We start from the raw sequence: 25,837 nt of genomic DNA on the forward strand, positions 1-25,837 counted from the left end.
TGTATAGCAAAGGAAGGAATCTGTTCTCTTCAATGGATATTAACAAACCCATCATTTTCGTCCCTCTTAATTCTTCCAGAAATCCCTTCAAGTCCCTTATTTAATCCCCATATTTTCAGAGGTGGGCTGCTGGGAGTTCGCAGGGGTTCGGGAAAACCTCTAGCTAAGATTCTGTGTGGTTCGAAGAACCCCCAAATCCCACTCCTGGCTGGCCCCGTCCACCCTGCCCCGCCCCTTCCAGGAGTCCCTACACGGCCTGTTTTGGATGCAGGTAAGTGCAGGGCACACACGGAGGCTTGAGGAGGGTGAAAAACGTGCCTACCAGAAGTTTGGGAAGGCCAGAAACAGGCCCGTTTCCAGCCTCTGGAGGGTCTCCGGAGCCTGGGGAGGCCGTTTTCGCCCTCCCGGAGGCTCAAGGAATGCCTCCGGAACCCGGGGAGGGCAAAAACACCCACCCACCCCCACTGTGGTGCAGGAGGCTGACTAGACCACGCCTACCATGGCCACGCCCACCCAGCAACTGGGCAGAGAACCCCTTGCTAAATTTTTTTTTTATTGCAAAAGTTTTACAATTACATTTTCACCCCTTTTTTCACCCTCCCCACCTCCCTCCCCAAACTTCCCATCCTCCCTAACCCTCCCTAACCCTCCCCCCCCAGACTTCCCTATTATGTACTCATAACTAATAACACTGATATATAAGCTTGAACCCATCCCTCATCCTGTATAATTTTTCCTCTTTGTCTCTTTACATTAAAATATTTCTAATACATTATTTTCAAATAAAAGCTATTTGATACTTTCTAGTTTGGTATTTGTTCTGAACATATTCTATCCACCTTTTCCATTCCCATTCATAAGTCTCTTGTGGACAGTCTTTTAAATATGCTGAAATCTTCGCCATCTCTGCAAAACTAGCCATCTTCAAAGTCCATTCTTCGATAGTGGGCAAAGCTTCATTCTTCCAATATTTACCTATCAACAATCTTGCTGCTGTTATCATATACAATATCAGTTTTATTTCACCCCGTGTAAAACCCTTAACTATACCCAATAAAAACAACTGTGGAGAAAATTGAATTTTTTTCTTCAAAACATTCTGCATGACCCACCAAATTTTTATCCAAAAAGCCCTAACTTTCCTGCAGGTCCACCAAACATGATAATACGTAGCATCTAAACATTCACATCTCCAACATTTTGGCTGAACATTAGGGTACATACATGACAACTTTTTAGGATCTAAATGCCATCTATAAAACATTTTATAAAAATTTTCTCTCAGGTTTTGCGACTGTGTAAATTTAACATTCTGAACCCAAATTTTTTCCCAAGTTTCCAGCATCACTGGTTCTTCAAAATTCTGTGCCCACTTAATCATACAATCTTTAACTAATTCCGTTTCTGAATCTCTTTCTAACAAAACATTATAAAGCCTTTTAATATGCATTGGACCTTTCTCTCTTATATGTCTAACCAATTCTTCCTCATGCAACATAATACCAGTTTTTTGGTCCTCTTTCCATCTCAGTTGTAATTGATTATATTGTAACCAAGTTAAGTTAATCCCTTCATCCAACAGTGTCTGTAATGTCTTCAGCTGCCATCTGCCCGCATCTGTGAAAAGAACCTCTTTATATAAAAACCCCCCCAAGTGACATTATATTTGTATTCCACAAAGTATGACCAAGATCCAGCCATAGCGGTATTTTATAATCCCATTTGAGTCGGTGCTTACCTTGCTGGAGGGTCTCCGGAGCCTGGGGAGGCCGTTTTCGCCCTCCCGGAGGCTCAAGGAATGCCTCCGGAACCCGGGGAGGGCAAAAACACCCACCCACCCCCACTGTGGTGCAGGAGGCTGACTAGACCACGCCTACCATGGCCACGCCCACCCAGCAACTGGGCAGAGAACCCCTTGCTAAAATTTTTGAAGCCCACCCCTGCATATTTTCCATAATAAAATGCAAAACTTGTCAATACACTTTTCCCCGTCTTCTTTTAGCAAATGTCCATAAAAGTTTTCCTGTCCTTTTCTTGGACTTATTTCTTAGCCGATGCTTAACTTTCAAAATGGACTCTGAATTTATGTCCCTGAGGCTTCAGGAAGCAGAAGCACGGTTACATTTAGGATAGATTGTTAGAATCATTGTAAAATGCCATTTCCCCAGCATGCTTCCTTCATTCACCCTTCAGCAGTTTTGCGTCTCCTGGATATCTTATTCACATCGACTAAGATTTCTGAGGCCTGAAGTTCTAATGCATTTGGATGGTACCAAGCTGAGGAAAGCTGTTTCAACTTATGTCCTGTCAGGGCTTGAGGCTCCCATTGCTGAAGTCAGATTGTCCAAAATATTTTTTTATTTCAAAATACTTGAAAGGGAGGTTTGGGGGCATGAAACAAAGCTTCGCAACCTATAGTCTTCTTCTGCCTTTGGAGTAAAACTTGGCTCTTCTAGGCCATGGAAATGAGGGGAGGGGGGTAATGGAGAGAGAGGAGCACTTAAGAAATACAAAAATTAACTAACTAACTAAATGAACTGTTGTATGTTGAGGATTAACTGTACATATATATAGGTAAAGGTAAAGGTTTCCCTTGCACATATGTGCTAGTCGTTCCCGACTCTAGGGGGCAGTGCTCATCTCCGTTTCAATGCCTAAGAGCCAGCACTGTCCGAAGACATCTCCATGGTCATATGGCTGGCATGACTAAACGCCAAAGGCTCACAGAACGCTCTTACCTTCCTACCAAAGGTGGTCCCTATTTTTCTACTTGCATTTTTTTACGTGCTTTCGAACTGCTAGGTTGGCAGAAGCTGGGACAAGTAATGGGAGCTCACACCATTAAGCAGCACTAGGGATTCGAACTGCTGAACTGCCGACCTTTCTGATTGACAAGCTCAGCGTCTTAGTCACTGAGCCACCGCGTTCCCTGTGTACATATATACATACCCCCAAAATGGGCTGTTATAGCCTTGAAGATGGGCTGTCTTAAGGATTCGGAGAGCTGTATGTAGAGGTGAGAATGAAACAAGCTTTTCGGAGATTTTGTCCCGTTGTAGATTACTCAGAATATTCCAAGAAAAAGGAATATTTTGTGGATCTGTTGAGTCCTGAGCTGGAGAGAAAACACAGTTCCCAATTTAATGCAAGCTGTAAGATGAAATGCACCAAATCGTTTTGCACATTTTACACTTTGTAGAAAAAACTAATTAATTTTAAGGTTTTGGGTTTTTTTTTCTTTCCCTTTTTACATTAAAAGAACACCTGCCTTCTCTTCCTCAGGAGTATTCCGACAGTCAGATGGCTCTTTTCAAAGTCATCTATGTTTGAAAACATAGCCCCGGGTTCTGAAAAACAGGGAGAGAGTTCAAGATGTAGAGGTCAAATGTTTCCTGGCAGGTTAAAGGAGGTATTTGGGAGCAAGCTGATTAGATCGCCTTCTGGCAAAAGGGGTGTTTTGTGCTTAATGTGCTAAACGTTGGGCTCAGAGATCCAAAATAAATGTGAAGGTGTTGGGCTTGGCAGAGGGGAGAACATGAGAACGGCTGACAGTGATTGGTGGAAAGGAGCCTTGTGCTCTGAGGCGTGAATTCCCATCTCCCCAGCTTTGACCTTCCCGACTCCTTCAGGTAGAAAGGAATGATCTTGACAGGTTGGTCGGAGAAGAAGGCAGGGAGCTGGGATGCAGAGAGAGAAGGGGGGAAAGGGTGCAGAGAGAGAGCAAGAGAGAGCGAGGAGTCCTTAGGGACAAGCTTTTGTCCCTTGTTGAGACATAGCTCTTCCTAAAATGTAGGCACCAGATTATCTCTTTCCTTTCAAAATTTAGACGTTCAAAGTTGGGGTAGAGATTTCTGGCACAAAGTAAAAGCTCAGATGGGGCACTAGAGAAGAAGAGAGAGAGAGGGAGGGAGGTGGAGAGAGAGAAAGTGAGAGAGAGAGAGAGAGAGAGAGAGAGAGAAAGCTCAGATGGGGCACTAGAGAAGAAGAGAGAGAAGGAGGGAGGGGGGAGAGATAGAAAGTGAGACACAAAGAGAGAGAGAGAGAGAGTAAAAGCTCAGATGGGGCACTAGAGAAGAGAGATAGAAGGAGGGAGCGAGCGAGCGAGAGACAGAGAGTAAAAGCTCAGATGGGCCACTAGAGAAGAAGAGAGAGAGGGAGAGGGAGGGACGCATAGAGAGAAAGAGAGAGAGAGAGTAAAAACTCAGATGGGCACTAGAGAAGAAGAGAGGGAGAGGGAGGGAGAGAGGGAGGGGTGGGGGAGAGAGAGACAGAGACAGAGAGACAGCAAGAGACAGAGAGAGACCTGTGTAGCTACCAGAGGGTGAGCTGGACGACAAGCTCTGGAAGCTTTAAAGAGCTAGGGAAAGCTCTTAATTCTTTGCTGGTATCTAATGAGAACCTAGATTTTGACCATCAAGAAATGGTAGCTCTAGAAGTTGGCCATTAGCTCTAAAAACAACAACAACAAATCTACTAGGTCGATGCTTGGTTTTGCAGGCTAATGTGCCCAATCCAGGACGAACCTGTAGCAACCCACCACTGCTATCCATCCTACCTATCTACCCATACTGCCTATCTATCCATCCTATTGATATATCCATCCTATCCATCCATCCATCTAGAGTTAAAATAAATCTACCCCTCCCTGTTATTTACAGTATTTGATTCACTAATGATGGCTCATTTTCCAGGTAGAAAGGATACTGAGAAAGGATCTCAGTTTCTGGGGCTCCTAGAATCCTTACAAATCCCCATAAGGAAAACTACATTTCCCATAGTCCCCAACCTCTGGACTTTGTAGCATTCAAAGAGCGTCTACCATAGAATAAGGAAAGTGAACTGCTGTGATGTGAGCCAGAGAGAATTTTTTGAAAAACAGGACCTCTCCATGTGAGTGTTGGGAATGGAAAATGTGCATACGCCCAGCCAACTAATTACCAACTTTGGCACCATCTCTCCTCCTCGCTGGTCACCGCTGAGTCACATTTCTAGCTTGTGGTTCTTCACAGCAGCAGCAGTCGGTACAGAAGCCTGACAGAAAGTGGAGTTGAGGAACTTCTTAGCTCCAGATAATTGTAACAAGCAGTGGTGGGATTCAAATAATTTAACAACTGGTTCTCTGCCCTAATGACCAGCTGGGTAGGCATGACCATGGTGGGCGTGGCCAGGGAGTGTGACAGGCAGCACTCGGCCTCCTGCACCCCCCTGGGAGCAAAAACGGGCCACAGGAGGGGAGGCACCACCTCTCTGCATCCCATTTTGGGCCTAGTAGGCCTCCCTGCACTTACCTGAGAGCCAAAATGGGGTGTGTGGGGACTCCTGGAAGGGGCAGAGAGGGGAGGGGCCAGCCAGCAATTTAACTACCAGTTTGCCCGAACCATCTGAATCCTTTGGTAACAAGACAGTCAGAGTTAAAAAAATAAATGAAACAGAATTGGTGATGATGCTTTAAACAGCTTGGAGCTTGACAATCGGAGAGACAAATTTTAAAATTGCCAAGTTCGGAGACCCCCTGTTCTAAGGAATGGTGGGAAATCCTTGTGCATCAAATAAACATCTATGGAAGATGGGAGCTATCCAAACTTTGGGAGGAACACTGGCTGGGATTACTAGCTTTGTGATTGATCTCTGTCCGTAGCTGTTTCTTTGCTCCTCATCTTCTCCCTGGTTTTGCATGTAAAGTAGCCGTCTGCTTCTTCAGCTGGTGGCCAGCTTCATCCATCAGCTTCACAGAATCTTAATCAGCCGTTTCACCCGTAAGAGCTAGGCTGGTTCCCCCCTCCCCAACCATCCCTTTCTCTTTCTCTCTCTCTCTCTCTGTCACACAGAAGCACACACACGTACTTTCCTGTTGATTGGTGGCTAGATTTAAGAACGACCAAGGTCAACCTGGCCCGCTCACCATCCTTGAATTACCCAGACACACTCAAGCACAAGAGATCAGACCATTTCACGTCAAGTTCAAATCACTTTGGGGATGGGCGATGGGAATCGAAGGAAGAATATCCACTCCCGTTTCATGCTTTCAGCCCTTAGCAACATTTCCTATATCGGTCTGTTTCTTTCTTTATTTTAGTCTTCTTAGGTCACCGACAGGGATTGTTACAAGCAGGAAATTTCCTGGGAGTAGACAACAAAGGGGGAATTGCAATTCAGTTTCCACTGTAGGTTTCGTGTAAGTTTAAACATAACTTGGGAGGAAGCTAAGTTAGCATTAGTGTGGATTTTTTTTGGGGGGGGGGGGACAATTAACTATTTTATTTTATTTATTTATTTATTTAATTTGTTGAACATGTACTAGATAACAGGTATACGTATAAACATGGACATAAACATAGGAAATAAGTACAAATAAATAGGGACAGTAGGACAGGGACGGTAGGCACGCTGGTGCGCTTATGCATGCCCCCCTTTACAGACCTCTTAGGAATGGGGTGAAGTCTACGGTAGACAGTTTAAGGTTGGAGCTGTGAGGGTTTGAGGATGTAACAATGGAGTCGGGTAGAGCAGTCCAGGCGTTGACCACTCTGTTGCTGAAGTCATATTTTCTGCAATCAAGTTTGGAGCGGTTTACCTTGAGTTTGTATCGATTGTTTGCCTGTGTATTATTGCGGTTGAAGCTGAAGTAGTCGTTGACAGGTAGGATGTTGTAGCAGACAATTTTGTGTACTACACTTAGGTCAAACCGTAAGCGGCGTAGTTCTAAGTTTTCCAATCCCAAAATTTCGAGCCTGGTGGCATAAGGGATTCGAGCAGAGGAGTGGAGGACTCTTCTCGTGAAATATCTCTGGACCCACTCAATCATGTTAATGTCTGATATACAGTGTGGATTCCAGGCAGACGAGCTGTATTCAAGAATTGGTCTGGCAAAGGTTTTGTATGCCCTAGTTTGCAGTACAATGTTACCGGAGAAGAAGCTTCACAAAATTAGGGTAACGACTCTTAATGCCTTTTTGGCAATGCTAGTACAGTGAGTTCTGGGGCTTAGATAGTTGGAGATGAGTACTCCCAGGTCCTTGACAGATTGAGAGTTTTGTGTTTCTGCGTGATTTGTTGATTTGTGTTTCTGCGTGGGATTTAACGTGTTTTGCAAAGCAGGACTTTTTATTTTATTTTATTGTGCAAACCCAGAAAGTGGATTAATACAATAATCAGGCTTAATGTGCGGAGTGAAAAACGATTAGAATCACCGGGTGAACGAGGCAATCCCTCTGTCCTTCAGGGATTTCGCTGCCTGGGAATATCGTCCTAGTGATTGAAGTCAGAGGTGAAGGGAAAAGGGAGGCACTTTAAAAAAACAAAAACAAAATAAGGAAACACCGTGTGGGAGAATAAGAACACCTCCAAAAATCAATAGGACACAGGAAATGTATGCTGACAGTGTTGAAAATGAAGAACGTTGTGTAGTTTTAGTAGGCTTTGAATTCCTACTCCCACAGGACAGTTCCCGCTGCAAAAAAGAAAAAGACAGGAATTCATTTTTTTGGAATATATGTTTTATTAATACATCTTTTTTAATAAACATAAGAAGTTCCATATCTTATTGAACAGTGTGTTGTCCGGGCACAGTAGAAATGCAACAATAATCATCGTCATAATCATAATAAAGATGTCAATATTAATCACAAAGTAATAGTACAATTAGTTTATCCACCTTGCAAAATTTTCAATACAATTTTTTTTAATCTTTCTTATTTTTTTAATTTCTAACCTCTGTTTCTGTTAGTTGGTAAAAGGTAAAGGTTCCCCTCGCATATATGTGCTAGTCGTTCCCGACTCTAGAGGGCGGTGCTCATCTCCATTTCAAAGCCGAAGAGCCAGCGCTGTCCGAAAACGTCTCCGTGGTCACGTGGCCGTCATGACTAAAGGCCAAAGGCGCACGGAACGCTGTTACCTTCCCACCAAAGGTGGCCCCTATTTTTCTACTTGCATTTTTTACATGCTTTCGAACTGCTAGGTTGGCAGAAGCTGTGACAAGGAACGGGAGCTCACCCCGTTATGCGGCGCTAGGGATTCGAACCGCTGAACTGCCGACCTTTCGATCAACAAGCTCTGTGTCTTAGCCACTGAGCCACCGCGTTCTGTTAGTTAGCCATCGGTAAAACAAATCCCATGTTAACAAGTATTCTGTTTCTTCCTTTTCTTTTCTTTTAAATGTCAATCTATCCATCTCGGCACATTCTAATATTTTTTTTAATAACACTTTCCTCTGTAGGGAGACAGGAATTCATTTGAGTGGAAAGGAAACATTACAGATATTTGAAAAGCTGATTTTTCAGATTTTTAGTTTGGAGCCTTAACTGCTTCTTGTTTTGCTGCAGTTTCATTTTCCAAGCAAACACCACTGAACTCTTTATGAACAGCAATCCTGGATGAGGTCATACAGAAATTTAGTATACAGGTAGTTCTCGACTTACGACTGGTCATTTAGCGACCATTGAAAGTTACGATGGACCTCCCTGGGGATACTTAGGAGCTGGTTCTGAAGTTCCAACCACTGCTTTTGCTCTGTGGTCATGTGAGCACATTTACGTCACGTGACTGCATTCTAATTATTTCCAGTTTTGGGCAAAACCAGCCTCATAGCAAATCATATTCTCCCGTCCCATTACAAGAGGCCACATTGTCTAAGGATTCTGGGTTCTAAAGTTAGAGAAAGACTGCAGTTTGCATGACATCAATCTTGAGATCCATTTCTGTTGCTTCCAGCAGCCCATACAATTCAGCAGTGGGTTGGACTAGAGGACCTCTAAGGTCCCTTCCAGGTCTGTTATTCTGTTTCTATTACAAAGGTGTTGCTGAACTTTGACGGCCAAATTATATTTGGGGCGAGGTGATTCTTTGCTTTTTTAAGACACTACACCTCCTCCCCATCAATCGTGCGCTTCACATGCTTATTATGGGGGAAAATACCCCTCCAATCTACCCCGCTAGAAAACCTCAATAACCTCCCCCCACCCACCCAATGTTACTGCAGGATTATCAGAGTCAAAGGAAAGCTGACGGTTTAATATCTTTGCCAATAAAAGGCATCTTTCCTTGAAAGGGAGCATGGGAAGTCTAAGCTAAGATGTAATCATCCTAAACAAGTATTTCTGAATCTCTGCAGAATAAATTTTCCCCACCATTGTGCAAATTCAGCTGTCCGATGAATCATTTGGGCTGTGCATTCCAGAAGAGACAGTGCAGCTTTCTGAATCTTGGCATATACCTTCCTTCCTTTCCCTTCCCTTCCCTTCCCTTCCCTCCCCTCCCCTCCCCTCCCCTCCCCTCCCCTCCCCTCCCCTCCCCTTCCCTTCCCTCCCCTCTCCTCCCCTCCCTTCCCTTTCTTCTTCTCCTTCTCCTTCTCCTTCTCCTTCTCCTTCTCCTTCTCCTTCTCCTTCTCCTTCTTCTTCTTCTTCTTCTTCTTCTTCTTCTTCTTCTTCTTCCCTCCTCCCTCCTCCTCCTCCTCCTCCTCCTCCTCCTCCTCCTCCTCCTCCTTTTCTCTCTCTTCCTCTCTCCCCCCCCCTCAGCACTTGATTGGGCACATCCAAATCATCTAATCATCTTCTGCCACAACAGTCATCACATCAAGTGACAGACATGCCTGGTCAAGCCAGACCTTGTAAAGTACAAATAGTACGGCTTATCTCTTCTGCCACAAAAGCCTTCTGTGTCTGAACTTTTGAGATTGCCTTCAGAACAGAATTTTGACTTGATTGCCTGGACAGTCAAGTTTGGGGGGTGGGGATGGCTGGTATATTCTTTCCTTTCCTTCCTTCCTTCTTTCCTTTCCTTCCTTCTTTCAGTGAGAGCCTTCAGCAAAGCAGGTAAGTTAGCATCTCCATAAGCAAAACCAGATCTTAATTCTAGCGCATCCTATTGTATCATCCCTACAGCCAGATTTGGCTTCTGGTCTTCATTTAGTTCTTCAAACCTGACCTGCTCACTTCTTCTTGCTGTCTTTACTCCTCCTTTGAAGCCTTCTCACATTCAGGCTGCAAGAGAGAAGCAGGAGCTTTGTTCAAGAAAAGCAGAACAAAATACCTAGGTACTCAACTTCTTTGAAACTCATCTAATTTGATACTCGACGCATTTTTACGTGAAAATGTTGTCCTGGCACTCATCATTTGTTTGGTACTCAAGCTAGAACATGTCAATGTCAGCTGCCTTGTGACTCACTAAATTATAATCTTATGGGAAAAATTTGTTTGGTGCTCATCGTTTTTGGTACTCAGCGTACCTCCTGGAACCAATTAACATTGAGTACCGAGTACCAAGGGACGCAATGGCTCAGTGGCTAAGATGCTGAGCTTGTCGATCGAAAGGTCGGCAGTTCAGCGGTTCGAATCCCTAGTGCTCCATAACGGGGTGAGCTCCCGTTACTTGTCCCAGTTTCTGCCAGCTTAGCAGTTCGAAAGCACATAAAAAATGCAAATGTAGAAAAATAGGGACCACCTTTGGTGGGAAGGTAACAATGCTCCGTGCACCAGTGGTGTTGAGTCATATTGGCCACATGACCACGGAGATGTCTTTGGTCAGTGCTGGCTCTTTGGCTTTGAAACGGAGATGAGCACCATCCCCTAAAGTCGGAAACGACTGGCACATATGTGCGAGGGGAACCTTTAACTTTACTTTACTGAGGTACCACAGCAGTGCTTCTCAACCTCAGTGATATGTGAAGTTCAACTTCCAGAATTCCCCAGCCTGTTGGCTGAAGAATTATGGGAGTTAAAGTCCAAATATCTTCTGGATGTTGAAGTCCATATATCCTAAATCCACATACAGATAGGCCTTGCCTTACAACCACTTGTTTGGAGACTGTTCAAAGTTACCATGGCACTGAGAAAAATGGACTTACATCCTGTCCTCATACTTAACAACCATCATGGCATCCCCTAGGTCACATGATCAACATTCAGCTACTTGACCACTCGGCCTGTTCTTACAATGATTGCAAGGATTTAGGATCATACGATCCCCATTTGTATCCTTCCGAGCTGGTTTCCAACAAGTAAATCAATGTAGGATCCGTTTATCAACTCTGGCAAAAAAAAAAAAAAAAAAAAAACCCTTACAAAATTGTGACTCTCTTAAAAACCACCTTCCTGAACAACAGAAATTCGGGTCTCAATTGTGGGCGTAAGTCGAGGAGCATCTGTACTTTAAGGTTGAGAAACATTGAATTAGAATCTTGGTTTGGCTTGATCCATGCAATCATATACAACAAGGGTGGGGAACTATGGCCCATTTAGGACTTGTGGACTTCAGGAATTCTGGGAGTTGAAGTCCGTAAAAGACTCATAGTTCCCCACTCCTGATATAGAAGATACCTGTACCTCTTATTCTTTCCAACAATCCAATTTGAAGCCAAGCTTCATTTGTGGTTGACTTAGAATAACAGAGTTGGAAGGGACCTTGGAGGTCTTCTAGTCCAACCCCCTGCTTAGGCAGGAAACCCTACACCACTTCAGACAAATGGTTATCCAACATCTTCTTAAAAGCTTCCAGTGTTGGAGCATTCACAACTTCTGGAGGCAAGTTGTTCCACTGATGAATTGTTCTCACTGTCAGGAAATTTCTCCTTAGTTCTAAGTTGCTTCTCTCCTTGATTAGTTTCCACCCATTGCTTCTTGTCCTGCCCTCAGGTGCTTTGGAGAATAGCTTGACTCCCTCTTCTTTGGGGCAGGACCTGAGATAGATGTCTTCATAGACATATCCCTACCATTTAAAAAAAAAAAAATCAGCAGCCGTATGCAAATGTTTTTGCACAGCTTTCCCGCAGAGTTTATTTTTCTTTTTCTTCTCTTTTGCTTCCCAGTTTAGCCCACAGCCCTGAGATTATCTAGAACTCTCTCATTTAAGCATTAGCCAAGCTTGACCTCCACTTTTCAAGAGGTATCTAATTAGTCACTGTCAAAGAGAGAGAGAGAGAGAGAGAGAGAGAGAGAGAGAGAGAGAGAGAGAGATGCTGGGTAGCATTATTTTGATCATATTCCTTTATAAATTAACCTGATTTGCACTTCCAGGAGTTACATGAAAATGAGAGCCTGGTTTACATTTAATTTTGGCAATATATTCTGAGGTAAAAAAATGCTTATTTTTAGGATCAGGTTTGTGTGTGTATGTCCCTGTGTGCGCCCGTGGATGGTGTATTTGTTACACTCCTATCTGAGATACGTATATTTTGGACTAGTGTGCCACTCTAAATGCATATTTTAAGGAAGAATATATGCAAACGTCGGCAGCTTTCAGGTAAAATTCCTACAAGGTTAAGTGTTTCAGATAAAGATGTATGAAAATTGCAAAGAAAAAAAAAAGGAGAAGAAACTAAAAATGTTCAGGCATCAGATTTTAACGTCGACACGAAGCCGCGGGGTGAGATCCTCCATCGCCATAGGCTGCAATATCATCAGTACATCGATGGTGCCCAATTATATCTTTCTGCCCCCGGCAAATTAAGCAATGCTGTGAACGTCTTATCCCAGCGCCTGGAGGTTGTGGAGGCCTGGGTGGTGGTGGGGGTAGAGGTGCAGGGAAACAGGCTTCTACTGATTGCTGGCAAGGCTGAGTGGCTTTCATTTTTGGGGTCTTCCAGTTCAGGACCATGACAAACAGACCCATTACACTAGGGATGTCAAATTTAAGGCCCCGGGGTAGATCTGGCCCGTGGGGTGCTTAGATCTGGCCTGCGGAAACAGTGGAAACAGTGAAGGACTGGTCCGTGGTGCCTCTGCCAGCAAAAACGGAGCTTGGGAGAGCCACCCAAAGCCCTCCTGAGCTCTGTTTTCACTGGCAGAGGGTCGCAGGAGACCGTCACAGCCGAAAATGGAGCTCGGGAGCCCGTTTTCACTGGCAAAGCGCTCAGACCACCACAGGCGCCCGCTGACATGAGTGACATTGAGCTGGCCACACCCACCCTGGCCCCGCGAGGTCAAACACAATCCTGATGCAGCCCTCTGTCACTGCGTTATTTTATTTACCAGCTGAGCCAATTATTTCTGGACTATCTGACTTTCCGTACCTTGCCAAGAATTGTTATCAGAAGCTACTACGCATGTCCGCATTCTTTCACTTGCTCTCACACTCTTCCCTTTGTTCTCATGCCACGAGGGTGACGACTGCTGGAAGGCAGCCGGCCCGAATTACTTTCAAAAATGTAGCAATTAACTTTCTTAGTTAGTGAGGTGTTTTATTTTTTTTATAACAAATAAATGAGTTTTATTAGAAACTTTTCTTTGTGTTTCTTTTTCGGAATATTGCAAACAAGGAATAAGCCTCGATTCATCTCCTCTAATTAAACCAGGGTGATTAGTCCCAGAGCCAAACATGGGATTAATAGATGCCCTGACACCCTCAATGAAATTGAGTTTGACACTCCTGCATTACATGGCCCGTGGCGGGGCGGCGGTGTTCCTTCTTGACTTGTGATTCCTGCTCAAAGAGCAGATGACAGTTGTGGCTAAGCGGCATGGGACAACTCATCGCAGCCAACCTGCCATGGACAACTCGCCACAGTCAACTCAGCATGGCCAATTCTCTGCAGCCAACAGCATGGCCAACTTACCGTGGGGCAACTCGCTGCAGGACAAGTCAACAATTCAATTTAATTGTTTAAAATAATTTTAAAAATACTTTTAATTTTTTTGTCACACACATTTTGTTTTGTCCCTCCTTTGGTATCCTTTAATAGCAATAGCAATAACACTTATATACCGCTTCACAGTGCTTCACAGCTCTCTGTAAGCGGTTTATAGAGCCAGCCTATTGCCCCCAACAATCTGGGTCCTCCTTTTAATGACCTTGGAAGGATGGAAGGCTGAGTCAACCTTGAGCCTGGTGAGGTTCGAACTGCCAATTGCAGATAGACGGCAGTCAGCAGAAGTAGCCTGCAGTACTGCACTCTAACCACTGCACCACTGCAGCTCTGATTGTATTCCACTATTTCTTTGATATTAGTGTAACTCTTGTCCCACAGCAAGTTGCCCTACGGTGAGTTGGCCATGGTGAGTTGGCCATGGTGAATTCCCTGTGGCACATTGTCATAGACCTGTGGCTAGGAGGGCTTTTGCAAAGCTTTGTGTTATGTGCCAATTGTACCCATTCTTGCACCAGGAGGCTCTGCTCGTGGTCCTTCATGGCTTGGTCACCTCCCGGATAGACTGTTGCAACCTTACCCATTTCTGTGTAACTACCCAAGCTTGCATACTTTCACGTCCCGTGAAAATTCTCTTTGTGAAACCGATGGGTTCTGCTTTTGCCATCTCTTGGGGGAGGGGTGCAGTTCTTCACAGCTCAACGTTCATGTTTTCTTCTCATGTTGTGTCTTTGGCTGCCCAGGGCTGCTGGTTCGAGGTGCAGATTTCAGTCAGCCAGCTGACAATTACACAGTTTGCCAAGGGGACAACGCAACGCTAAGGTGAGCTTCTTCCTGCGACACCACAATTGCATGGGGTAGGCGTGATTTTCCCTGCTGGAGTTTTGCGGTGAGGTTTTCATGTGGGTTAATTAGTTTGAGCCTTCAGAGCTCTGTATGCTTTTGCATGTATGAACTGCACCTCGTATTCGAAACTTACTTGACTTTGTCAAGTCCCCAGCCCTGATTCCCTGCACCATTGGAAAACTACATCTCAGTCTGAAATTAGATTAACAGAGTTGGAAGAGACTTTGTAGGTCATCTAGTCGAATCTCCCTGTCCAAGCAGGAGACCCTTCACCATTTTTGACAAATGGCAGTCCAATCTCTTCTTGAAAGCCTCCAGTGATGAAGCTCCCACAACTTCCGAAGGCAACTTCTGTTCCATTGGTTGATTGTTCTCACTATCAGAAAATTTCTCCTTATTTCTAGGTTGAATCTCTCCTTGATCAGTTTCCATCCATTATTCCTTGTCTGGCCTTCAGGTGTTTTGGAAAATAGCTTGATCCCCCTCCTCTCTGTGGCAGCCCCTCAAATATTGGAAGACTGCTATCATGTCTCCCCTGGTCCTTCTCTTCACTAGACCAGCCATGCCCAGTTCCTGCAACCATTCATCGTATGTTTTAGCCTCCAGTCCCCTAATCATCTGGGTTGCTCTTCTCCGCACTTTTTCTAGAATCTTAACTCTATCAGTGTTTGTCAATATCATTCCAAACCAGTGGGATGACTCTGAAAATCCCAATTAAAGGAGCTAATATTTGCAAACCACTGAGCAATGGAAGAAGTTATTTTTAATCTGGGATGAACAAATTAAAGACCTAGGAGTATCATGCGTCTTCTGTGACATGATACACACAGGTAGTCCTTGGTTTATGACTGCAACTGAGCTCTGTTGCTAAGCGAGGCAGTTGTTAAGTGAATTTTGCTACCTTTCTTGCCGTGGTTGTTAAGTGAATCGCCGCATCTAGGCGAGTAGCACAGCTGTTAAGTGAATCGGACTTCCCCGTGGAGTTTGCTCGTCAGAAGCTCACACAAATGACCCTGTCGTGAGTAGGAGTCCATTGCCAAGCATCCGAATTTTGATCATGTGCCCTTGGGGATCCTGCAGGGGTTGTAAGTGTGGAAAAACCAGGCCATAGGTCATTTTTTTCACTGCCATTGTAACTCTGAACGGTCCCTAAATGAACTGTTGTTAATTGAGGTCTACCTGTATGAGCAGGGATGGGCTTCAAAAATTTTAGCAAGGGGTTCTCTGCCTGGTTGCTGGGTGGGCGTGGCCTATTCGGCCTCCTGCACCATGGCGGTGGGGGGGCATTTTTGCCCTCCCAGGGCTCTGGAGGTTTTTCTCGAGCCTCCGGGAGGGTGAAAATGGCCTCCCCAGGCTCCGGAGGCCCTCTGGAGCCCGTTTCCAGCCTTCCCGAACTTCTGGTAGGCCCGTTTTTCGCCCTCCCCGAACCTCTGCATGCGCTCTGCACTTACCTGTATCCAAAATGGGCCGCGTGGGGACTCCCGGGAGGGGCGGGGTGAGCGGGGCAGGGCCAGCCAGGAGAGGATTTGGAGGTTCTCTGAACTGCACAGAATCTTAGCTAGAGGTTCTCCCGAACCCCTACGAACCCCCAGCAGCCCACCGCTGTGTATGGGTCGTCCCCTTAACCCCGTTATGTTGTTCTTTTCTCTGGGTGGGTGGGTCGGAACCCAGCATATTTTCATGCCTCTGGTTTCTGTTTTCTGATTTAGCCCTCCCCCCACCCCCCACCACCTGTGTTTCAGCACAGCGTCTTGCCTCGGTTTAAATAAAAGATAGCTCTGTGGCCAAATGCACGGTTACCTGCCTTAACGCATTAATAGCAGCCAGCAATGACTTACAAAATGGCTAATAACTCTGTCAAGAGCAACATAAATTTACCTGGCCTTGATTTTAATACTCTTGCATTCTTTCAGAATGAGACCATTTCCCGTGTCTGGGGGAATACAATTCCCTCAGCCCACATGAACGTCACTATTATATGGTGCTTAGCGGAGCTTTTAGTTTATCCATTGAGTCTGCAACCCCCTTTCTGTAACTGTTTTCTGTTCTTCTTTGTTTCCCCCCCCCCAAACCGCATAGGGTTGGTTTGCACATGCTGCCAAGCCGTGATGTGGTTGGTTTATAGTTTAATATGGTGTGAGAAACGTCCGCTTAGAGCAATCTTTCCCGGCCTTGGGAACTTTTAAGATGTGTGGACTTCAACTCCCAGAATTCCTCAGCCTGCCAGTGGAGTTCTGGGAGTTGACGTCCACACATCTTAAAAGTTCCCAAAGTTGGGAAACACGTTGTCTTAATAGTTTGGCATGATCAGAGAAGGATCCACAAAAAGGATCCATTCCTCACCTAGAATAGGAGAACCTCTAGGGTGAATTCTCTTTTTGGGGTAATCTATCCTGTCTGTCATCCGTTCCATAAAACCCAAATTCATTTTTTTTTAAAAAAAAATATGCAAAAAGTTCACATAAAGGGTTTCCAGGCACAAATAAATGTAGATACATTGTCTTTTCTCTAATCAAAGAAATTAGTTTATTCATCTCAGCAAAATCTGTTAATTTCACCAATTAATATCTCCATGGTGTGTGTGTCCTTCCCGCCCATCCATCTTTCTAGTGGACCAGACACTTCATTAGTTAAACACCAGAGCCTTGGTAGTACAGGGGCTTAAGGCACCCTGTTATTAAGCTTGTTAAGACCAGCTGCCTGCAATTACTGCAGGGTTCGAATCTCGCCAAGGCTCAAGGTTGACTCAGCCTTCCATCCTTTCTAAGGTAGGTGAAATGAGGACCCAGTTTGTGGGGGCAATAAGCTGACTTTGTATAAATATACAAAAGGATGAAGGCTATTGCTGAGCACATTGTAAGCCGCCCTGAGTCTTCGGAGAAGGGCGGCATATAAATCAAATTAAAAAAAAAAAAACACACAAAACCCTGATTCCCCATTCTTTTTCAGCCCTATACAATGAATGCATTTGAATCTTGATTGTTTCCCCCCTGGGTCCTTCCTTCCTTCCTTCCTTCCTTCCTTCCTTCCTTCCTTCCTTCCTTCCTTCCTTCCTTCCTTCCTCCCTCCCTCCCTCCCTCCCTCCCTTCCTTCCTTCCTTCCTCCCTTCCCTTCCCTTCCTTTCCTTTCCTTTCCTTTCCTTTCCTTTCCTTTCCTTTCCTTTCCTTTCTTCTTTCCTTCCTTTCCTTCCTTCCTCCCTTCCTCCCTCCCTTCCCTTCCCTTCCCTTCCCTTCCCTTCCTTCCCTTCCCTTCCTTCCTTTCCTTTCCTTTCCTTTCCTTTCCTTTCCTTTCCTTTCTTCCTTTCCTTTTTTCCTTCCTTTCCTTTCCTTTCTTTCCTTTTCTTTCCTTTCCTTTCCTTTCCTTTCCTTTCCTTTCCTTCTTTCCTTCCTTCCTTCTGAGGCCATATCAAAGGTCTTTGTTCCTGGATTTGCATCAAAGGCATGGAGATGCAAATAGCCAGACCAGTCTCCTCCCCCCTCCTCCTTCTCCTCCCCCTCCCTCTCCTCTCTTGATATTCCTCAGAATGGTCCCAGTGTTTCTGGAACTCAACAGCTTTAAGATGGGTGGATGTCAACTTCCAGAAACCCACCAGTCAGCTATGCTAGAACTGGAAATCCACCCATCCTAAAGTCACCAAGTTTGAGAAATATGGTCTACCCACACTCCGCCTTCTTTTAAGCTATCAGAGGAGAATGTCACCTTAATAGCTTGATAGCTCAGGTGCAGAGGGTCTTCCAACACCACCAATTTTTTTTAAGGGGGCAAGATTCCTCTCCTGTATTTTTTTACACTGCGTACTGTATGGTACTTTACGTAGTGCCTCCAGATGTCTCTTCCACAAGGCAGTTATCCCACCTCCGCTCACATTAGAAGCTGTGAGTCAGCATGCCAACATCCTGCCTCTTGCCATTTTTTCATTGCTCAGGTTTTTTTTCCCTCCTCTTCTCCTTTCTCCTCCCTTCCCTCTCCTCCCCCACCCCCCACCCCCCGGCTGTCCCCTTGAGCAACCTGCACTGTACTGGATTCCCCAGCCTGAATCCGTGGAGACTCTGACCTACTTCCCAAGACTTCTCTGCCCTACCTTGTTTTTTTTTGCAGAATAAAAGGAGGAGGAGGAAATGAAGTCTTGAGTTGTAGGAATGGAAAAAGGGAAAAATACTGTGTCGGGAGGGGGGGGCTTTCAATATTCTATTAACCCCCAGGAAGAAAGGCGGGAGCCCTTAATCTCATTTCCCAGGGAAGACTTGCCTGGCTCAGTTAGATCTCAAATCATCCTGCTGTTGAAAAGGGATGAGGACTGTAGATGCCAATAGATTTCAGAAGTGCTGAGGACTATAAAAAAGGGGGCTGGTGGGGGAGGCGGTTATATGTTGCCCACCCTGGTTTAATCCATCATTCTGTGTGTCAACATAGTGTACTGAGTACTGCATGGATCACTGGCATGGATCACTCGGCAACTTTTAAGACTTGTGGACTTCAACTTCCAGAATCCATCAGCCAGAATGGCTGGCTGAAGAAATTCTGGGAGTTGAAGTCCACAAGTCTTAAAGTTGCCAAGTTTAAGTTTGGAGACCCACAGCCATAGAGAAGCTCACTATGACGGTGTCGTGAAAATGGCTATTCCAGCCACACTCTTTCCCCAACTGGTGTCGATATTTAGCAATATCCTCACAGGTTCCATAGTTGTGTACTAGGAGAAGAAGCTAAGCTGCCTTTTGTTAGTGCCAAAGTAGCTGCCAATTAAGGAAACTGGATATCCCTAATTTCTATGATAGCATGTTGCCTCTTTGCCTGCCTGACTCTGAATTTCACAACCTTAGCCATTCATTATAAGGTGGGTGGACTTCAACTCCCATAATACCTCAGCCAGCACAATTGAAGTCTACACATCTTAAAATGACTGAGATTGGGAAGCACTGCCCTAGATTAATGTGTATTTCTTTAAATGCGCTGGAATAAAATGAATGAGGAGGTAGTCAGAGCCTCTGACTCAGTTTCTCCCCTTCAACCCATCAGCTCTCCTATGGGGCCTTCTGTGGCAACTAAGCTTGCACCCTTTGCCCTCTGTCAGGAGCTAGAAGATAAATGGTGTGCCAGGGTTGGTTGGGCAGAGGAGTTGGGTTAGGAGAAATCTCACAGTCCCCTTTCTTGATACTTTAGGAGACATGTAAATGAATTGACTATGGGTCTGGTCAACCCTCTATCCCAGGGGTGTCAAACTCAAGGCCCGTGAGCCAGATGCGGCCTGCGGGGTATTTAAATCCAGCCTTAAGGGCCGGCCTGGAGATATCAAAGGACCCACCTGCAGTGCCTCTGCCAGCCAAAATGGGCTGCATGTGGCCTCCCTGTGGCCCGTTTTCAGCCTCCACAGCCTCCAGCAGCAATCTGCTGGCCGAAAATGGGCTGCACAGAGGCCTCCTCGCGATCTGTTTTCAGCAGGCAGAATGCTGCAGGAAGCCATGGAGGGCAAAAACAAGGTTCCCCATTTTGGCTGGTAAAGTGCTGCAGAAGGCCATTCAGGCCCAAAATGGAGCAGAAGGGGCCAGCAGAGCGCTACAGGAGGCATCCTTCCCGTCTCCCTCTCCCGCTGTCCCCCCGCCGGCCCGCATAGAACTACAATGCTAATCCGGCCCTCAAAGAAATCCAGTTTGACATCCCTGCTCTGTCCGATTGTTTTTCAACCTCAGCAACTTTAAGCTGTGTAGGCTTCAATTCCTAGAATTCCCCAACCAGCATGAGGAATTCCGGGAGTTGAAGTTCACACAGCTTAAAGTTGCTGAGGTTGAAAAACGCTGCTGTATCCACTAGGTTAGAGAAATCTTTGAGAAAGGGTAAGATCAGATCCTTAGAGGAGGGAAATACCTGTGGACCTACTTGTCATCTAGCCTGACATTAATACCTGAGAGAGTTCTAGAGCTGATCATAGCGCAATGTATCTATCAACGCTGTGAAAACCATGTGGTGATTTTCAGAAGTCAGCATGGATTTGTCAAGAGCAAGTCTTGACAGATTAACTGTTTTTCATTTATTTATTTATTTTTGATTGAGTATCTTCCTGAGTAGATAGTGGGGTTGTTGGGAACGTAATATATCATGACTTCAGTAAAGCATTTGACAAAGTACCCCATGACATTCTTAGCAAGATAATTAAGTGGGGTTTGAGTGGCATGGCAATTATGTAGAGCTATAACTTGCTAAAACTCATACGTGCTCATCCGTGGTTACTCACCACGTGTGGGAGGAATCAATTGGAGATATCAAAGGAGTGGCATGAGGTTCATTTCTAGGACCAGTCATCTTCAACATTTTCATTCATGACTTGGATAAAGGAGGTGAATAGAATGCTTTTCAAATTTCTTGGAACAAGGAAGATATTGTGGACACACAAAACCCACTATTCTGGGATTCAGTAGACATTCAGATTCAAAATGAGCAGAAAGCTGCACAAATACCTGGAAGGAGAGGAATATCTTGGCTTTGAACCAAAAATATTGGTGGAATGTTCACCCCATTCTTGGGGTGGACATTCCACCAATAAGGATCCACTGCTGAAAAGGCCTGTTCTTTACAATTACTCTCCGTTTCAAAGCCGAAGAGCCAATGCTGTCCGAAGACGTCTCCATGGTCATATGGCCGGCATGACTAAACGCCAAAGGCACATGGAACGCTGTTACCTTCCCACCAAAGGTGGTCTCTATTTTTCTACTTGCATTTTTTACGTGCTTTCGAACTGCTAGGTTGGCAGAAGCTGGGACAAGTAACAGGAGCTCTCCCCATTACGCGGCACTAGGGATTCGAACTGCTGAACTGCCAAACTTTTGATCGACAAGCTCGGCATCTTAGTCACTGAGCCACCACATCCCCTCAATGTTTAAGGATGACTATAGGAGATGACCAGGCTGAGGCCGAGGGAGGGGTCAAATGCATTATCAGCCTTGAGTCCCTTCGTACCCACAAGAAATCTAAGTCCATCCCACCTTGAATTCCATTGACTCTTATTTGCCGCCAACTTCCTTTGACCATTAGTAGTTCAGATTCTTGTAGAGAGCTTTAGCAACTGATAAACTTACGTATTCGTCTGATCTACCTGGATCTTCTGATTTCCCGGGGGCTTGACAGTGACCAAAGAATCAAGGCAGAGAACAAAGCCTTGAGATAAAACTTTTCTTTAAAGAAAAGGAAGAAGAAAGAACTACATGATTTCACTAAATGGATAAGTTTGAACCTCTAAGGTCTAGGACTCTAACCTCTTTTTCTTCAAGGCACACTTCTGGCTGGGTGTTTGGCTTTAGAGCTGCATTATGTCACGAGAGATCAGCAGCAATAGCACTCCGGTCATATTTGGGGCCAGCCCTGATTGGAAAGGGTGAATTCGAAGTCTTTTCTCCTTGAAGCTCTTTTCCCATTATCTTTACGGGTGTTTGTCCAATCTATGTCTGACAGCTGTCAGGAACCAAGAAATCAGATGACTTAGTGCCCTTTGCCTTCAAGCCAGAGAAAAAACATTTAAATAATTAAATCTTCCATCTCGGAGCAGCAGGGCAGTGACAGCGTGTCTGTAGAAATTAGGGGGTCCATCTGGCTGGTGAGAAGCCAGGCCACAAGGTGGTTGGGGGGGTCAGGTGGAGGCGGCGGGAGGAAGCACCCAAAGCCTGGTTGAAAGAGGTTGCATTTGAAAGAGTCCTTGTAGGCACAGCAGGTTCACAAATCCGAGGACGTTGTTATCTCCTTTTTATATTGTTATATAAACCCAGAACAACTAGACACAAGAACAGTTTTTTCCCTGAACGCCTTCACCCTGCTAAACAAATAATTCCCTCAACACTGTCAAACTATTCACTAAGTCTGCATTACTATTACTATTAGTCTTCTCATCGTTCCTATCACCCATCTCCCCCCCACTTATGACTGTATAACTGTAACCTTGTTGCTTGTATTCTTACGATTTATATTGATTGTTTCCTAGTATGATTCGATTGCTTATTTGTACCCTATGACTATCATTAAGTGTTGTACCTTATGATTCTTGACGAACGTATCTTGTCTTTTATGTACACTGAGAGCCTATGCACCAAAGACAAATTCCTTCTGTGTCCAATCACACTTGGCCAATAAAGAAGTCTACTATTCTACTACTATTATATTGTTAAGATATTGTCACCTACTTTTTTTATCGTTACCTTTTTTTATTGTTGTCACTATGATATAAAAAAGGTGTTAAGACTCTAGAAAGAGCACAGAGAAGAGCAACAAAGATGATTAGGAGACTGGAGGCTAAAACATATGAAGAATGGTTGCAGGAACTGGGGATGTCTAGTTCAGGGTTCTGCAACCTTAAACACTCAAAGAGCCATTTGGACCCATTTCCCACAGAAAAGAAAACACCGGGAGTCACAAAACCTTGATAGATGTGGCCAACTCGATGTCACTCACTTTCACCAGTCACATGACCCCCTAGCCACGCCTACCCAGCCAGTCATTAGGGCAGAGAACCGGTTGTTAAAAAACAACGGGAACCACAAAATCTTTTTGACATCTCTCTCTACCCCCTCCCTCTCTCTACCCCCCCTCTCTGTATCTCTCTATGTCTCTCTCTCCCCCCCTTTCTCTGTATCTCTCTGTCTCTGCCCCAGCCGCTTCTCCATCCCCCGCCATCACCCTTATGTTCTCAGGCCAGGAGAGGAGTGACTGGGAGGGGAGGGCGAGGGGTGGGGCCAGCCAGTGGTGGGATCATCCAACAGGGAACCACAACAGAGAGCCCAGAGAGCCGCATGTGGCTCCGGAGTGGCAGGTTGTGGACACCTGGTCTAGTTTAATGAAAAGAAGGACTGGGGTGACATGATAGCAGTGTTCCAACATCTCAGCGGCTGCCACAAAGAAGAGGGAGGGGGTCTTCTTTTCTTTTTCTTCTCTTGCACTTTGAGCTTTTCCTTTACTGACTTAGTTCTTCTTTTCTTTTTTTCATTTTATATTAGTTAGCATTTGTTTTTATCTCATTTTTTTTTTAAAAAATCATTAATAAAATTAGAGAACAGATGCTATAATAACATGGGTTTGGGGACTTCAAAGAGTTCAGTGGAGGCACCCAAAGGCTTTTCCGTGCCCTGAGAAGAACCTGGAGTTATGATGCTCTTCTTTCCTCTTTCTTCCTGTCTTTCCTAAAGGGAAGAGAGATACATCCGTCTCTCAGAGATAAAAAAAATGGGCTGATTTTTTTACAACTGATTGTAAGTCTTTTTCCTCTGAAAACATTTCACATCTCATCTGGGGTGGGATTCAGCCGGTTTGGGCGAACATTAGTTCCGATGATCAGCTGAGAGCGAACCGGTTCGCTCTGACGATCAGCTGGGCCCTTCTGCCCACCCCTGTGCTATACCAACCTATATTTCCTTTGTTTGAAGCCCAGCTGATAGGCGCGGTAGAGCGGATTGCCATACCTCAGCTGTTTTACTCACCGGAGCTGCAGTAGAAGGTAAGTTTTAGAGCTGTTTTCAAATGTACTGTGCGTGCACGGCACACGTGTTTGGCAAATGTGCAAGTGAAGTACACACTCAGCAAACCGGTTGTTACGTCAGTTGAATCCCACCACTCATCTCATCCAAGAAGCTTCTTTAGTTCTAACTCAGAAGAAGTTTCTTGGATGAGAAGCAAAATGTTTTCAAAGACAAAAAAAGAAGAAAGCCCAGTTATTTTTAGGGGAAAAAAAAAACACCTTTGGGACAACCATGACTCTCCATAGACGCTCACTCTTATTCCTTCTGCCTCCCCTTCTCTACAGCTGCTACATAGACCAACAGGTGACGCGTGTGGCTTGGCTGAACCGTTCCAACATCTTGTATGCTGGCAACGACAAATGGTCCATTGACCTGCGAGTGCAGCTACTACAGTACAGCCCCTCTGAGTTCAGCATCATGATCAGCCACGTCGATGTGTACGATGAAGGGCTCTACACATGTTCGTTCCAGACCCAGGACAAGCCTCACACCTCGCAGGTGTACCTCATCGTATATGGTATGGGTGCAAGAAAAGGAAGGGAGGGTCTGGAGCACCTCCAGGTGACGCTTCGCACAAATAAGACCTCTCTGATGTCACCGTGTTGAGAAGCTGACCTAGCTTGTTTCTGTCCAGCGATCCTGTTCATGAAATTGCAATGGGTGGAAAGTCTTGTTTTTTTAGATGTTTCCTAGCAATATTTCCATAAGGTCTTCTCCAGGCAACAAAGGTGGCTTGGCATGCTTGGCCAATCGTTCTCATTGCCATCCGTTAGGTATTTCCTGTACGACCAGATCAATGCAGATATGGGAAGGATGTGATATGTTCTCTCTCTTTTTGCTAGACTAGTGGTGAGGCCATTTTTGTTATTTTGAGAGGAGCAGGAGCTTGAGATAGAACATTTTTGGCAAGCTCTTATGCATCAGCCAGAGGAACACTGACTAACTCAGATAAGTTCTCAAGATTTCAAAGCTGGAGAAGGCAAAGAGGATGAGGGATTTGCTTCAAGCTGCTTCTGAGAGATTGGGGAAGGGAAACAGTGTAATGTGGAAGTGCCCTGATTCCAAAAACCTGCAAATGTTGTGCCCAGATAAGACTTTTATGGTGCAATTGTCCTGGTTTTTTTTTATTATTATTATTATTATTATTTCATGGAATTTTACTATCGACGGCAGAGAGAAGATTCCAAATTACATTGTCTCTCATATCTAACATAGAATTCTGGGAGTTGGAAGTCCACAAGTCTTAAAAGTTGCCAAGTTTGGAGACGCCTGTCCTAAGGTGTGATTCACATTCCAGGCTAAACTCTCATACCAGATCCGCAAAACCGATGCCTATATTGTTTTGGACTCTTCCCATAAACTATAGGATGGCTTAACTTTGTGGCATAGGCTCATCTGATTGGCCAATCCAAATTAGCCAGTTCCAAAGTAGTCTAGTAAAAAGAGTTGTGTGAACCCAGCCAAAGGATCTGTAGAGAAATAACTCTTCTCCATCTATACATTCCCAAAGAAGGGGGTGTATATGTTGGCCTCTGAGAACCCAAGTCTCTTCCCAGCTGTCAAAACCAGCTAAAAAAATTTTTCTTCTCTCTCTCTTTCTTCCTTTTCACTTTCTTCCCCAATTCCCAGGCACCTCCAGCCTTTCTGCTGTATTAGCAAAAGCCACAACTGCAACGCTGTGCACCCCGTAATTATAGCCCCACACATCCCCCTTTCTCGTAGTTGCTGGAGCCGGGAAGCTGCTACAATACAAACTGATTGGACTCAGTCTGGGATGAGCAACCTGCAGATTAAGGAAACAGCTGTTCTCCTTCTCCCATAGCTCTGCCACTGCAGACACAACCCCAGTTTATCCTAAAAACAATGTGGATCGTTAAACCCAATCTGGGGGGGGGGTTGTATTTTTTTCATTGAAGGAGAG

General features: G+C 45.0%; 1 protein-coding gene across 2 annotated transcripts in view; it reads left to right on the top strand.

Moving 5' to 3' along the window:
• Positions 1–25,837, top strand: part of IGLON5 (IgLON family member 5) — a 112,651-nt gene that overhangs the window by 71,163 nt on the left and 15,651 nt on the right. For both annotated transcript variants that reach the window (XM_034423758.3, XM_034423757.3), the window contains exons 2-3: positions 14,320–14,398; positions 24,201–24,433. In XM_034423758.3, coding sequence (XP_034279649.2) covers positions 14,320–14,398; positions 24,201–24,433 — 312 coding nt within the window. The remainder of the gene's footprint in view (positions 1–14,319; positions 14,399–24,200; positions 24,434–25,837) is intronic.

Source organism: Pantherophis guttatus, chromosome 10 (assembly GCF_059756535.1).
Source record: "Pantherophis guttatus breed Tessera chromosome 10, ASM5975653v1, whole genome shotgun sequence".
Classification (NCBI taxonomy): domain Eukaryota; kingdom Metazoa; phylum Chordata; class Lepidosauria; order Squamata; family Colubridae; genus Pantherophis; species Pantherophis guttatus.